At 39.4% G+C, this 14,901-nt stretch overlaps 1 protein-coding gene and 1 pseudogene across 1 annotated transcript; both read right to left on the bottom strand.

Moving 5' to 3' along the window:
* Positions 1 to 10,448: 10,448 nt before the first annotated feature.
* On the bottom strand, positions 10,449 to 11,514 carry LOC108564703 (hexosaminidase D-like). Its single transcript, XM_017923799.1, has 4 exons — positions 11,125 to 11,514; positions 10,868 to 11,048; positions 10,666 to 10,803; positions 10,449 to 10,567 (listed from the first exon to the last, which is right to left on the bottom strand). The coding sequence occupies exons 1-4, from the start codon at positions 11,512 to 11,514 to the stop codon at positions 10,449 to 10,451; spliced, it is 828 nt and encodes a 275-aa protein (XP_017779288.1).
* Positions 11,515 to 11,641: 127 nt separating this feature from the next.
* Positions 11,642 to 14,247, bottom strand: LOC108564701 (annotated as a pseudogene).
* Between the last annotated feature and the right edge of the window lie 654 nt (positions 14,248 to 14,901).

The following is a 14,901-nucleotide window of genomic DNA, read 5'->3' as shown; positions in this document are numbered from 1 at the left end:
ATGTTCCAGTTCAGCTTCCTGTTTTTCATAAATGTGGTGTGGTCTGGTCATGTACATATCTACACAGATGGTTCGGTGATACATGACCCCAGATCTTCTGCCTATGGGATTTATATTGACGGGGAAGGCCTATCTGAGAGCGGAAGGATTCCAGAGGTTTCCTCGATATTCACAGCCGAGTTATATGCAATTTGCAGGGCACTAAAACTAATTGAGAGAAACGAATGGAGAAAGAGTGTCATTTTTTCTGACTCTAAAAGTGCGTTAGACGCTATTCAATTCTCGCAATATTCAGCCAAAATAAATTATATTGTTCTCCAAATCAAGGACAGGTTGAGTTTCTTGGAAAGCATTGGGACAGAGGTTTCGCTGTGCTGGATACCGGGACATGCTGGAATCCCGGGGTACGAAAGGGCGGATGCGTTGGCGAATGAGGGTATATGGCCAATATCACGGACCAACTTGTTCCGTTCTCGGATATCAGTGAAATAATTAACAAAGAAGAAAGAGAAAAATGGCAGTACCTATATGAAAACAGGTCAGAGAACAAGGGAAAGTATTATTTCGAGGGTAATCCGAGAGTGGGAATGGTACCATGGTTTCACGAGTTCAAGTTTATTAAGAAATCTGACATATCAGCTCTGTGCAGATTACGAACGGGCCATAACAGATCTGCAGCTCATCTTTTTAGGATGAATTTGGGGATTCACCGCACTGTGACTGTGGGATGATATCCACCGCAAATCACATTTTTTTGAATGTGAAAGTAACAGTGTTTCTACAAACGTGCTCATAAGTGGACTAATCACTCAGAAAGTTCACCTTCCAACCTCTATAGAAGTCCTGTTAAGGATGAAGGATAGCAAGATATATAGGCTAATTTTAAATTTTATTATAATGTGTTTATTCTGTTGTTTCATTTTTGTGCTTTGTTACCCCTTATTAATCTTTTTAACACTTTTTATTTACCGATCCGAGGCTTTCCCACACTGTGATAAGAGCTGATAGGTCCCTGCTCGTGAAAAGTTTGTATAAATGTTGAATTATTTTATTTTTTGTTATTTTTATTATTTATACATTTCTTGTATATTTATAAATTAGCAGGGTGACTCCGTGTAATAGACATCTTTAATAGTCCATTCACCTTTTTATTGTTATATTTTGTATTTGCTTGTTTATATGCTCTTTTCGTTTGTTTGTACTATATACTTTGTATTTATTTACTGTTTTATGCCTAGCATAAGATTAACTGGCTACATACACCGTAAGGTGTGAGCTAAGTGAGCACACCTCCACTCTATTATAGAGTGGAGGAATCAGAACAGAACAGAACAGTATCATTATTAATTGAAAAACATATTTGTTTTGTGTCATTTGAATTTCCAATATAAAATTTTGTATATAGTCCAATTCTAATAGAACATTTTGAATGCATTGAAATTCTAATCTATACAATTACGTATTAAGTATGCAGTGAATGTTAAACACGTTTTATGGATTGTCTTTGTTAAAAATATCATTGTAAATGATTGCCATAGCAACGAATATAATAGTTTCCCATATTTGTGTGAGACACCAATAATAAATAATTCTTGTTAATAAAAGTAATATTTATTTAAAAAAAAACTATAAAACATAATTTCCATTAAACTTCTTTAACTTTCAGAAACAACCTCTGCTCTAAAACTGTGGTCGATTTGATGATGATCTCAATGACAGAACAAAAATTTGGAAATCGCCTGGATGTACTCTACTCTCAACAAACTTCTGTAAGTCAAACCAGTAGTGTCTCCTTCGGTTTTGTTGCAAAAATTGTGTATGTCTTGGCTCAACTGCAAATTTGTCTGGTAAATGGATGCGTGGCTTCCTGTAAACGGATTCAAATTATCATCGTTCTTCCACTCTTCCCAAAGGTGTCTGCTTCAGAATCCCGTAGAATTTGTTGTACAATTCATCAAATTTGTGGAGACTCGATTTTAAATTTTTCTTCTCGAAATATTCACTGACTCTCATGGGTATTAAATCGGGCAAGATTACTAAAGCTCTGGTTGCTTCAAACTGATGCATTGATGAGTTTCTGTAACATGTTTATACCGAAAAATAATATGGTATTCATGTTTTGAAAAAAGTGGGGGAATGTCGAGGGATTAATTTTTAGGGTGGCAATAAAACAATGAACAAAATTTCTTAGAATTTTCTACTTAAATTGAAACTTTCACTTTAACGGTAAAATCACTGATTTAAACGTAAAATCTTGTAATTCTTTACTTCCAATGAAATTTATAATGAATAAATGTATGTAGACAATATTTAATTATAATTTTGGAACAAATATACATTATACATTTTATATTATAATTATTTAACATCGTTTAAATTTCTATGAAATAAACAATAATATGTTATATTATAGTAAATAATTAAATATATAATTTAAAAAAAAATAGTTTATTTATGATTTATTAATATTTAAATTTTTTAGGTAGAAATAGGTAGATATAAAAGCGTGTAATAGAGTGTAAAATTATTATTTTCTAACCAATTACATCCATCTGTGCAGAAAGAAAAGTATTCAAAAAAATTCGATTCAATTAATTTAATTCCCGTATTTATTTGTGTGCATAAATAGAGACGGGTATTTGTCGGAATATTTTTAATAAAGCCGGAGAGACAATGGGAATTTAGATCCGGGTCTGTATTATTGGCTTTCCTATTTCTCCTCCGAAGCTCCGGATTATTACTTCGCTCCCCTTTCGCATCTAATGAAGCGCATTTTTCAGATTGCCGACGTCGCTCTGAACGGCATCTCCAATCGCGGGACAAGGAGCTTTTCTTGCGCAGCGAGATCTTAGCTGAGGAGTCTGAGTTTAAGGTACATTAAACGAGAAGTTTTGAATTAATCTAATTTTCTTGGATAGTTGTTGAGGTGGAGGCAACAACTAGATTATCGCAGGGTGTTGCGGAGATCCTGGGTATAGTGCGAAGGCCGCGAAGTACAGCGAATTTAAGGACGAGAAGGGCCAATCCATTTATAACATCCAGCCGCCACACGAGTATTACAAAGTCATGATCAAAGAAATATATCTGAAGAACTAAGAGCTTCGAATACTAAAAGCATTCACCTTTTTTATTGTTTAAATGTTTTATATTTAAATGAAGTTTTCTATTATTTAAAATTAAATAATAATCTCAATCCAGAAATACTGATTTACTAAACAAAACAAAACTTAACTTAAAGTTTTCTATTTATTTCAAATCAAAAATGATTCCCCACTCAGAATAACCAATTTACTAAACTTAACTAAATCTGAAGTATTTTAAATTTCCATTACAGAATAACATAATTTACTATATAAACATAAAATAAAATTTAACAATTTATTTGTCGAATTTATTGAAGGAATTTTTAAGTTAGTTGCATTCATTGACGTTTAACAATGAAAATAATGTTAATTTTTCCATACTGTATATGAGGTGGCAGTCAAAACGTTGCTGCTTTTTGCAACAACCTATCTTTATGAACATGGATTTTCCACTCTATAGAACAAAGCAACCTATCCTGAATCTCCCGCTTGGCTCTTCCTCGACTTACATACATTCAGCTACAATCACGTCGGTCGGACGTTGATTTTGGCACAAATTTTTACAAATGCTTTAGAACGCATTAATTTTTAATATTATATTATTTATTGAATAAAACTGTACAAATATTTAAGAAGAAGAAACTTTTTTTTATTTCAAATTTTCAAAAACGGTATGAATACTTGAAGAACTATACTTTCGTTGATTCCAAATATCTAGTTCGTCGGGTAAATCTACCAAGAAGGGAGTTTAATGATGATGTGGAAGCTGCGCATTTAAACTGTTAACTAGTAGCATTGTCTTTATTTTAAAATATATTGTATATATTATTTATTGAATAAAACTTTATAAATATTTAAGAACATAGCCCTTTGTAACAGTTGCCTTTTTTTGAAATTATATATATTTGAGGGCGGAAAGACCTCGGTCATTAGCCCTTTAGCCAGCCTATTAATATGTATTTTTTTTATTGTATGTTAAATTTATTTTTGTATAAACTGTATTTTCTTTTCTTCTTCTTATGTATTGATGCTTGGCTAATAAATTATTATTATTATTATTTATTTATATATTTGTTCTTTTTATTTCTGTATGTTTTTTTTTGTACGACTGATACAATAAACATTGTTATTATAATTTATTATTTAAGAACAAGAATTTTTTTTTTATTTCATGGTTAGAAAAACAGTATCAGTATTTATAAGAAATATAGTGGAACCTCGTTTAATGCGTTCTAAACTTCCGGGTTTTTACTCGTATAGTGAAACACGGTTTGCCATATAAAGTAAAATAAATTACGATAAAAAAGTATAACTTGGTCTCTACTTTTAATGATTTTGCTTTTCATATCTATGGTTCTTTTTATTCTATGGCTTTTTATTTGGAGACATGTAAATGTTATTAAATTTTGCACAAAAAAAACATAAATAAGATGTCTGAACACAAGTTTGGAAATTTTGTGATCACAAACAACACTAAGATGCAACTAGAATGACGACTAACACCAGAAACTGTTTTTCAATTCTCAAACGATGAAGTGAATTTATATTACTTGTATCAGGTTTCTTTATTCTTTTAATATTTGTTTATATAAAAAAGCGTACATATTGTGTTTATATATTATAATAATGGACACAATACATTTGTATTTTGTATTTACAGCATACACAAATTATATTTTCAAAGCAAAGTCCGCTTTAAACAAAGATGACATAGAAAATCGCAGGTGGTTAATATATTCAAAAATACACATAATATGTGTCCACAAGTTTTGAAAATGATGTAACAAGCGCAGAGTCCGGAACTTCTCTTCTCCTCATCACTCGTTATGCGAAACGTAGCTCGTTAAGCGAGTCATTTTTCCTGCAATTAATTTTGCTCGTTAATCGAAATCTTCGTTAAAGCAGGTGCTAAGCGAAGTTGCACTGTATTCATATTCTTGTGTAAATTCACAAAATGTGAAATTACTTTTAATATAGCTTCGAAAATGCTGGATGGTGATGGGAATGAAGAACAAATAATAAAATGTAAGACTGGTTTTTCTGATTAAAATGCAAGATTTCAAATTGTTCTTACAGCTGTTGAAATGATAATAGAATAACATTGCAGTAATAATATCTGTAATTTATTTAAAGTTATTAATAACTCGATAATAATCTGTCGTAACAACGTATTTCTTCGACAGATTTTTAAATCCAAGTACAAACTCATGCATCCTTCCAGATTTTTTCCTGCAGTGTACTATACGTCTCAAGAAGCAAACTACAAAATATGTACAGTCAGATGAACCAGGCATTAAATAATATCGAACAACACCTAAGTCACACAAATCTCCATACTGTGCCAAACAAAAGCAAAGCAATGCTCTTCATAACAACACGAGACCCTCATCGACCAACACTAACGGTGGAAGGAGCAGACATCGAGTTGGTTGAAATCTACAAGTTCCTGGGAATATGGGTTGACAGTGAGCTAATCTGAAAAAAAAACCAATTAAACAGTGTATCGCAGACGTGTTTTCGAGGATTGAACATGTTGAGAGCCAACGCAGGTAGATATTGGGGCAGCGATCTACTCACTCTACTCACGTTTTACCGAGCATTGATTCTCTCTCACTTATTCTACTCGCTACTGACGGATTCGGAGGGCGACAACCTGATGCTGCCCGAGGCCGATCAGAGTTTGATCAACGTGGATATCGAGATGGCCGTGTCGCGCATGCAGAGCATCATAGAGTTGGGACGTATTATCAGCGATCGCAAAACGATTCCAATCAAGTATCCGCTTCCTGACGTGGTGATCATCCATCAAGACGACAAGTACATAGAAGATGTCGTTTCTCTGGAGCAGTACATCCTCTCCGATCTGAACGTGAGAAAACTGACTACGACCACCGAGCAAGTACAGTGTGACGTTACGCGCCGAACCGAACCACAAGACATTAGGCCTGAGACTTAAGAACGACTTCAAGAAGGTCACGGCTGCTATCAAGGCCCTCAACGACGCTGATGAGGGCCTTGAAACGTTCTCTTGGACGTCACCCAGGATCAATCGATGCTGGACGAGGGAATCGCCCGCGAGATAATCAACAGGATTCAAAAACTACGTAATAAGGCCCATCTACTTCCAACTGACGAAATCGTCGTTTACTACAAGACCGAGAACGAAATATATCGCGTTTCCAACGAGTACAAACGATTCATCGATAAGGGATCAAGACACCCTTCAATGTAATCACTGCTGGACCTGAAACTGCTGGACTGCAGCAAACTCTTCTGCAAAGTGAAGAATATTCTAGTAAAAGGTACCTTCATCCAGCAGGCGTACCGAGAAAAACAAATTGTTAAACCACCATTACTTTAATTTTTAATTTCAATCGTTTTGTAAAATAATAAACCCGTTTCTTTTTATTTATTGATAATCTTGCATTATTTATTTAAACTATTTTCAAAGTTTAAACAAATTCCATTCATCCTACACCACGAATGGCTAAAATTAATTAACGTTAATTATTTAATTAATTGTAAACAACAATATATTATTTTTTTCTTTTCCATGAAAATAATCAGGAATAAAAAGAAAACTTTTATACGTAATTTATTCAAAAGTTCTACGTAACTGTAAATAATTCCGATAAGCATAATTTATTCTTTACGTGTTTTCATTTCTACTTAATTTTAAAACTGATATGTTATGTACTGTTTGTAGTTTCAGTAATTTCAGTGAAATACGGTTGTAAAAAATTTCTATTTTATTGCCCTGCAATTTAAACGTCATTAAATGTGAATTGAAAAAGGGACATCTCTAGTTTTTTTTTCGAACAGGTAACCAATACATATTGGCAGCATTGATTATCTGGATATAAAGGTGGTACTTTCCTTTCTTTCTACACAGTTGTCTGTTTGTTTTCTTGGTGGACAGGTCAAATTTGAATTTGTGCTGTCAAACCGGTGGTGAAATCGTTGAGTGTATGTGAGAACGGAGTGAAAATTAAATGCAATAGACAATTCGTGGTAAGTTAGTTCGATTTACACAAATTGAATTAAGAAAATGTACGAATTAAGAAAAAAAATTGCTATTCAATTTTTTACTCACCCGTTTTTGATATAGCCTGCTTTTAATATTTTTGTAATATCGTTGTTGTTTTGCATTTGCAGTTACGTGTTTGCTAGGATAAAAAAAATGGGTGATTTGATACAGTTCAACAGTCCCGCTTCTAAGGACGAGACATCCTTCACGACACTCTTCAACTCAAATGATTTTAATCTTCACCTGAACTTCGATCTGGGCGCAGAGTCGATGCCGTTTCGACCGTCAAGCATAGGGAGAGAATCTCTTCAGGTGCTGGACATAACAGGCAGAGAGCATTTGGGCATTCTGCACATGAACAGCCCTTCCATAAGACTTACAGAACCAGACTTCCTGCAGCAACTTCCCCTAAGCGGTGACACACTTAACACAGCAATCCTGCATTATCCGTTATCTTTCTTGGACAGAAATAATTCAAATGTTTCCAGTGTATCATCCAATGCATTCAGTCTGTACAATTCGAGTAACTTTAATAAGAGTGTTGCCCCATCCACCATATACTCTACAAACTCTTTAAAAGGTTTGAGCAGTTCACATTTCAACAATGCCTTCATTTCGAATCAGTTTAGTCAAGATGATCTACTGTTGAGTGAGCTGAATCAGAGGATTGATGAGAGAATGAGACTGTACAGTTTGCCAGAGACTGAGACTGATTTGGATGTAATTAAGAGGAGGTGCATCAGTGCTGAGGTTAAAAGTAATAGGACTACTTCCATGGAAGAAGATGATGAATTTGTACGTATTAAAATTTGATATTGATTGTATTTGCTAATTTCGTTTTTTTTTTCTCTTTATTTTAGAATGATTCAGTGTTCATTGAGGCTTATCATATTGCTTGTAAAGTAGCTGATGGCTCAATTTTAGAAGCCTGTAAGTATTTCATACTAATTTTTAGTTATATAATTGTAATTTATGAATTACTATAATGTTATTGTTGTTTTAGCTTATGAGGGAATTTTTTTGGATTGCACCCCACAGCCATTTTTGGCGAATGATGAGTTTGATATGGAGATGGAGAAGGTGGTGAAATGTGATAAAGAGTCGATGTTCAAGGAGATCGATCGAATAATTTCGCCTGAAATCACAGAGGTAAACGAAGAAGAAGAGGTGCTCATAGTTGAGGAGCAGCAACAGGATAAGAACGAGGAGGTTGTGGATGAGGAGGAGCGTTGTAATAGCAGCAACGCTTTTGCAACGCTTTTAGAGTACAAGCAGAATTTGTTGGTCCTTCTTAACGGCGAGGGGAAGATTGATGTTTCGAACATATCTAACTGCTCGAGTAAATTTAGGGAGGCCGGTCAAATCATAATGAGCCTGTCCAATTTATTCAATGGTTCTGACATCGACTACGAGCGGAAGATCGCCGGGCACAGTTTGCTGCTGAATCTAGCGGATCTCATGTGTTCTTCCACAGTATCCGTCTGCAGCAGCATCAGCTCTGAGGATTCCGGTCACAGTTCGATCGAAGACAAGCAGCATACTCGGCTGATATCGGGTGTCGAGCAGGAGGAGGAGGAACGGGACGCGGAGTTACCGCTGGATCTCAGCAGGACGGCGGCGTCCGTGTCGCTCACGGAGAGATTGCTCCAAGCAGATGGTGTCGGCAACGGGTCACGTCTCTGTCGATCGTTTGGCATGCCGCTCATATCGAACAACCTGAACAGCCAGGTCACGGAGATGGAGACCAAGTGCAACGCCAGTTCCATAACGAGCTGCTCCACATCCGTCTCGAGCAAGCTGAAGCCCAAAAAAATCGAGGAACCCGAAAAGGGACCGATGAAAGCCATGCTTCCGGTCATCGCCATCACAAAAAAGAAAGGTATTATTTCAACATTTTAAATCTTGAAAAGTATTTAATATTTTTATTTTCATCTCAAAGACCTCCTGAAAGATTCCAAGATCGCCAAATCTCCGTTGACGAACACTCCGCTCAGGAAGCAATCTATTGGCACATCCATTTCCAAAACAATTAGCACCCAGTTAATCGTAAGTTAATACTAGTTAAGACTTAAGCATTTCTAGAAATTAACAATTCATTTTCAATTCCTCACAGAACACTAAGCTGAAGCCGATGGCGCAATCCACGCCCGACAGGACGCAACCGCAGAGCAAATTGTCCATCCCTCTGGCCTATTCCAGTCAGTTCAAGAAGAAGTCTCTGGAATTGTCCGTATCTCCTTTAGTAAAAACCACCAGTTTCAATGAAATGTGGTTAGTATATTCTACACTTGATTCGCGTATTCCAACGATAATTAATTATTCATTTTTTGTTTGTAGTACTTATAACATGAATAATTCTGATTCCGTGGCAAACGTGTCCACAACGGCGACGAACACGAGTAGTCATTGCCGGTCGACGAACGAGAGGTCGAAAGGGGCTGGTACTACTACTACCGGTCTGATACGCCCACGCCGCTATAGCATCGGCAAGAAGAACCTTGTGTCTAATTTGAGGAAGATTGCCAAACCAAACGTATCAGTATCCGATCCGAAAAGGACGGAAGATGGCATCAGCAGCAGTAGGATCGCCCTCTGAAACACCTCCAACAGGAGCATAGGAATGAAGCCAACGAATTTGGTACATTACTAAGCAGCGACTGTCCGCCATTGCCTGTCATCGCCTGACCTATGTATTCCTTATTTTTCATATATCGAAGATAAAATAAGCTTGGTTTTAGTTAATATTAAGATAATTACACTCTATTTTTTTTTGCCTCTTTCTCTTCTCTTTATATATGTTAGTACGTTATTATTATCTTGGAAAAAATGGAAAAGAACTGGAAAGAGAAATTATAAAATATCACACGTTATTATAGTATTATACAAAACATAGACATTTATTTTTTTGGGTAAATTGAAAAGAAAAAAACACCATTCCTCAAAACAGCCAATGGTGGCCACCTTTCTTCTTTCTATATTTTCCCTTAATGGATTCCTTCCACTTTAATCCAGTAGTTTGGTTTTGTGGAAGGTGGCCTAAATTGAAGTAGAAATAGATTTGATACATTATTTATTTGGTGGTGTGTATTTTCACCCAGATGAAGTACTACTAACACAGATTGATTGTTGCATTGAGCAAGATCGCCTTTTGTTGGCTTAATAAATAAATAATACGGAAAGAAAGGAAGGAAAGTCTGGGTTTGGTGATATTGAAGTTAATTGGTCATCGAGGCCAGACGTCCACGTTGAGCAGATTTTCCTTCTTCTCCCACAGCGAGACGATCTCAGCCTCGATTTGATGTAGCTCCCCAACCACTCTGAGATGGTGTAGTTATCGTTCAGAGGTTCGTCTCTACGGCCCACAGCTGCCCCTTTAAGCAATCCAGATCGGCGGTGCCGCTCTCCACAAGTTCGGGGTTCGAGAACGAGTGCCTCACGTTGAACTCGTTCATCCATCCTTTGATGCGTGAATAGGCAAGAAGCTAAGCGTACTTGTCCTTTAGCTGTTTCAGTCTGTAAACTTCGTCGTGGATCTCGGCGCCCGCATAGAAGCACTTCGGATTACCGAGCAGGCCAATGGGCGGGTCCGTGGGCGGATCGTTGTTCCCAGCCAATTGGCGGAAGCACATTGCCAGAGGAGTTCGCAGAGGACGGCGAAATGGTTGTACCGTTGCCATCTGGTGATGAAGATGCCTTAAAAGTGGATAGTCATGCTGTAGTCGCTTACCACGTTCATCCAGTAGGCGTGATTATCTACATGGTAAGAGGCATTGGTAAAGTATAAAGACGTTGCTGTACTTGTACAGGTCTATGTACGTTAACGTCGTGTATATGTCCGGGACGTACTTCCAAACGACTGGTGTCACGTAATCGGCGATACCGCTCTCCTTCAGATCCGGTTGCTCGATATTCCTCAACAGATCATTCCATATGAGCACCTAGACACCCAGATATGTTTGCTTGATGTGTTTTGCAACGATGACGATGTGGTCGAGGAAGAAACGCACTTTGGACCATCCGTGCTTGAGCATCCTGTCGTAACATCTGTTGCAGCTGCCCACGTGGAAGACTTCGTCTCATCCGATGTGAATCGCCTTCGCCTTGGGATGAGGACGCAGCACCTGACCAATCATCGACTGGATCAGATCCAAGGATAGCACATTGAGCAAGACAGATTGTCTGCGGATACCAAGTCTCCACGCGCAGATTCCTGTACTTCTCCAGTTTCAGTATGAACTCCATGTGGCCGAACGTCTGCACCAGTGGGATGATCTGCAGATGATGTACATCGGCGAGCATGTTGATTTCGCTGAAGTTCTGCACGCTGAAGTGATTCAGTGCTGAAATGTCGCCGTCGTACGGGAACATATCTTCGTATTCTATCAGGATACCGGTTGGGCCCATGTTCCCCTGGTGCTTCCTTCAGGTCCAGATAAACGATCTTCTCCCCGCGGTAGCTCTGCTGACGATGCTGCTGAGAAGGGATGCGTCCGGACCTCGCCTTCAGGTAGTTATCGAACGACGGCACCATCTACACCTCCTTCAACCTCCTCTTTGCCTTCAGTCCCTTCTTGGCCCCTAATCTTGCCGCACCGATTATATTCCGGATTCCGGAACCTCCGGGTTTGTACTTGGAGACCATGTTGCTTGCAACGCTGCTAGCATCCGCCCTCTTTCTTTTGCTATCTATGAGTATCTTGGTGGCTGCATCGTCGTCACAGTCAGTGTCGGAGTCGCTATCGCCAAAGTTTATTTTACTCGCTTTCGGTACTCTCTTTGAGCCACCGCCGTCACCACCATCAGAATCATCAAAGTCCAACTCATTGATGATGAGCCTTCCATCGGTGGTGGTCTTGAATCCTCTGTCCTTGGCCTTCTTCTTGGCCTCGACATCCATTGGTTCAGTCTGCTTTGTCGGTTTATTCGCGACGATCCTGTTGATGATCGTCGGATCCTTGAAATCGATGATGTTGTCCTCGTCGTCTTGGATGTACGCCTTGTACTTCTTTTGTCGGGATCGCTGATCATTAGTTCCCACCTCATCATCATCGAAATCTGAGTCGGAATCGGCGAGAATCTCCTCGACGCTCTTCGGCCTCAACTTCACCAGGAAATCCTTCTCCATATCGACGTCTCCGTTCAGTTGCTGCTCCTCGGCAGACTTGCGCAGCCTCTTCATCCTGTTCTGCATCTTCCGCATATTCCTCAACCTCTTGTACATTACGGTGTCCGTGGTTGGGACGTACGGCATGATCGCATCGCAGCCAAACTTGCGGATCAGCTTCTCCAGCACAGCACAGCCTCTGGAATGGTAGACTTGATCAGATTGCTATCGTGGTCGAGAGCTGGTTGCGCTTTCAGCAGGAAGTTCAAGCAACGGAGACGGGCTTGCTCTGCACCGCAGCCGTCTGCAGACTCTTCATCAGCAGCTTTTGCACCAGCTTACGGTGTTTGCGTAGGAACTCCTTGACGCCCTCCGCTTCACTGCCGCAGATCTTCTCCATCAATCGGTAAGCCTTCTTCTGCTCTTTGTTATCCTTGATATCAGGTAGGTGCTTAACGCACTGCATGAACATCTTCTCGACGCTCTCCGCGTCCTGATCCTCACCAAGATACGAATCAGATCGAGGATACTCTCCTTCACGATCATCTCTTCCATTCCCGTGAGATTCTCAAGTCTGCTCAGCGTGTTATCGAACAGCTGCTTCGTCAGTTCAGCTCTCGCTATCGTCAAATGCACCTACAATATTCATTAAGAAATTAAACTTAATTAATTAAATGCTAGTAAAATACTCACAGCAATTGTATCAAGAGCCGCCAAACTTTGACCCTCCTCATCCGTGCCGAATGGTTTCGTCGTGTACACGTTGAACAGGATTGGCAGGTAGTTCTTATCAAATCGGGCAAGCTCGGCAATGTCCGCCTCGTTCTCGGTCTCCTTCGCGCTCGTGATCAGTTTCCTTAGAGACGCCATCACAGCCAATCGCAGTTCCTTGTACTCCGATATGGCCACACCCAATATCCTAGCAACGCCCTGCAACCTGCACTTAAAACTAGCGCTGATGTCGATTGGACTGTTGCAGAAACTCGGAAGCAGATTCGAGAGAAGCTCAGCGCTGTGCGCTCCAATCGCATCGTTTCTATTCGTCAATTCTGCGGATTTATTTTGACACGCTGTGGCCAAAGGTAAGATACCTTTGATCCAAAAGTCCAATTTCGAAGAGCGAACTTTCTTCTTCAGCACCGATATCAACCACGACCTATCCAATATGAGTTTATAGTTATCCTTCTTCAAATTGAATTAATTAAATTATCTTCTATAACAGCAGGTGAGACAAATCCACTTACCTTAAGCGATATAACGCTAAGCATTGTCTCAGGTCCAACGAAACTTATGGCAGCGCCGACGGCGTGCTCCAACTCGTTGTAATTGAACTTATTCGAATCTCGAACAGGATTTTCAGATATCCCAAAAGAAGACTGCTACAATTCGCGCATCCGATTTGTGTAAGAAACAAACGTTACCATCAACTTACGTCATGCGATTAATTAAGAAAGCTGTTGCATTACCTCGAACATAACGGACATGTAATGCAAGACCTGAGGTCATGCGTGGTTGTACTGGTAACCGAGACCGAGCTCCAGGGTTTGGAAACACTTGCTCATTAATTGCTCGTACTTTCTGGCCATGTCGAGTTCCGCGCAGATCGGACCAGCAGCATCCTTCAGGAGCATCTCCACGGCTCTCGTCGCTGCCATCACTATCTCGAACTTTTGCAAGAGCCATAGTTGCGTGATGGCCGTGAAGACTTTCGGTAAAAACGCAGCGCACATTGCAATGTCAATGCTGCAATTGAATACATAAAAAAAATAGTTTTAGAAACGTTGCTTTTTTGGAAATAAAATGGTATGCTCTTACTCTGCCAAATGGACTTGCGCTTTTTGCATGACGGTTAACCATGCCAAAGTGCGATGGGCGTCCATAGAGAATGGTTGATAATCGTAGAGGGCTGTGATCATCTGTCCGTTGAATTTGGTGGAGGCGACGGCCTTTGCAGATGAGAAGAGCGCGTGCAGAACTTGTGGACCTACGGACGTGACCAGAGGATAGTTGAGTGACATCAACTTCAGAATCATCTTACCACAGGCCTAGAACAAAATTAACAGTACAGTTTCCATAGTAACTGATAGTAAGTACCAAAGTTTCCATGGTAATCTTATTTATGAATGTCTTGAAGTGCTTACCTTAAGATCGCGACTTTATCCGCTGCCGGATTATAATTGTTTTCGTTCTTAAAGATATCAGCTCCGATGACGGCAAACACAGCCTGTTGAGCCGCTTTCCTCCACTGATAAAAACGTTGTTGTCGGAAGTGCAGTATTGGTTCATCAATTTCAACAGCTTGCTGGTAACATCCCCAAAGCTCGTTCTCAAAACTGCCGTAGGTTTTTTTTTTTTTTCTCAATGTGGCTAGGTGGGGAATTGATCCCGTTGCCTTTTATCTATAGGAATGCATGACAGTGAATTCGTGGATGAGTAAAAACTCCGCCTTTCGGCTCATGATTATAATGCATTGGCCTGAAGGCCCATGTGGTGATGCATGACGAGTGTTTGGTCTTGTGGGAATGTCAGTGCTGTCAGGTAGCAGCCATTCTCGGCCTTTTGTGGGTGTGATGATCACCCGGATCGTAGTCGACAGCCGCTCGCAGGAGAGGATTTGGATGAATCTCAGCTCTGGCAAAAGCCTTCTCAGCTGACTTCTTCATGAATTCCGAGAGGAAAGCAATGTT

This window comes from Nicrophorus vespilloides, unplaced genomic scaffold (assembly GCF_001412225.1).
Source record: "Nicrophorus vespilloides isolate i.1.1-1 unplaced genomic scaffold, Nicve_v1.0, whole genome shotgun sequence".
NCBI classification, from domain to species: Eukaryota; Metazoa; Arthropoda; class Insecta; order Coleoptera; family Silphidae; genus Nicrophorus; species Nicrophorus vespilloides.
The sequence above is the reverse complement of the archived record's forward strand: the minus strand, read 5'-3'. Positions and strand labels throughout refer to the sequence as shown.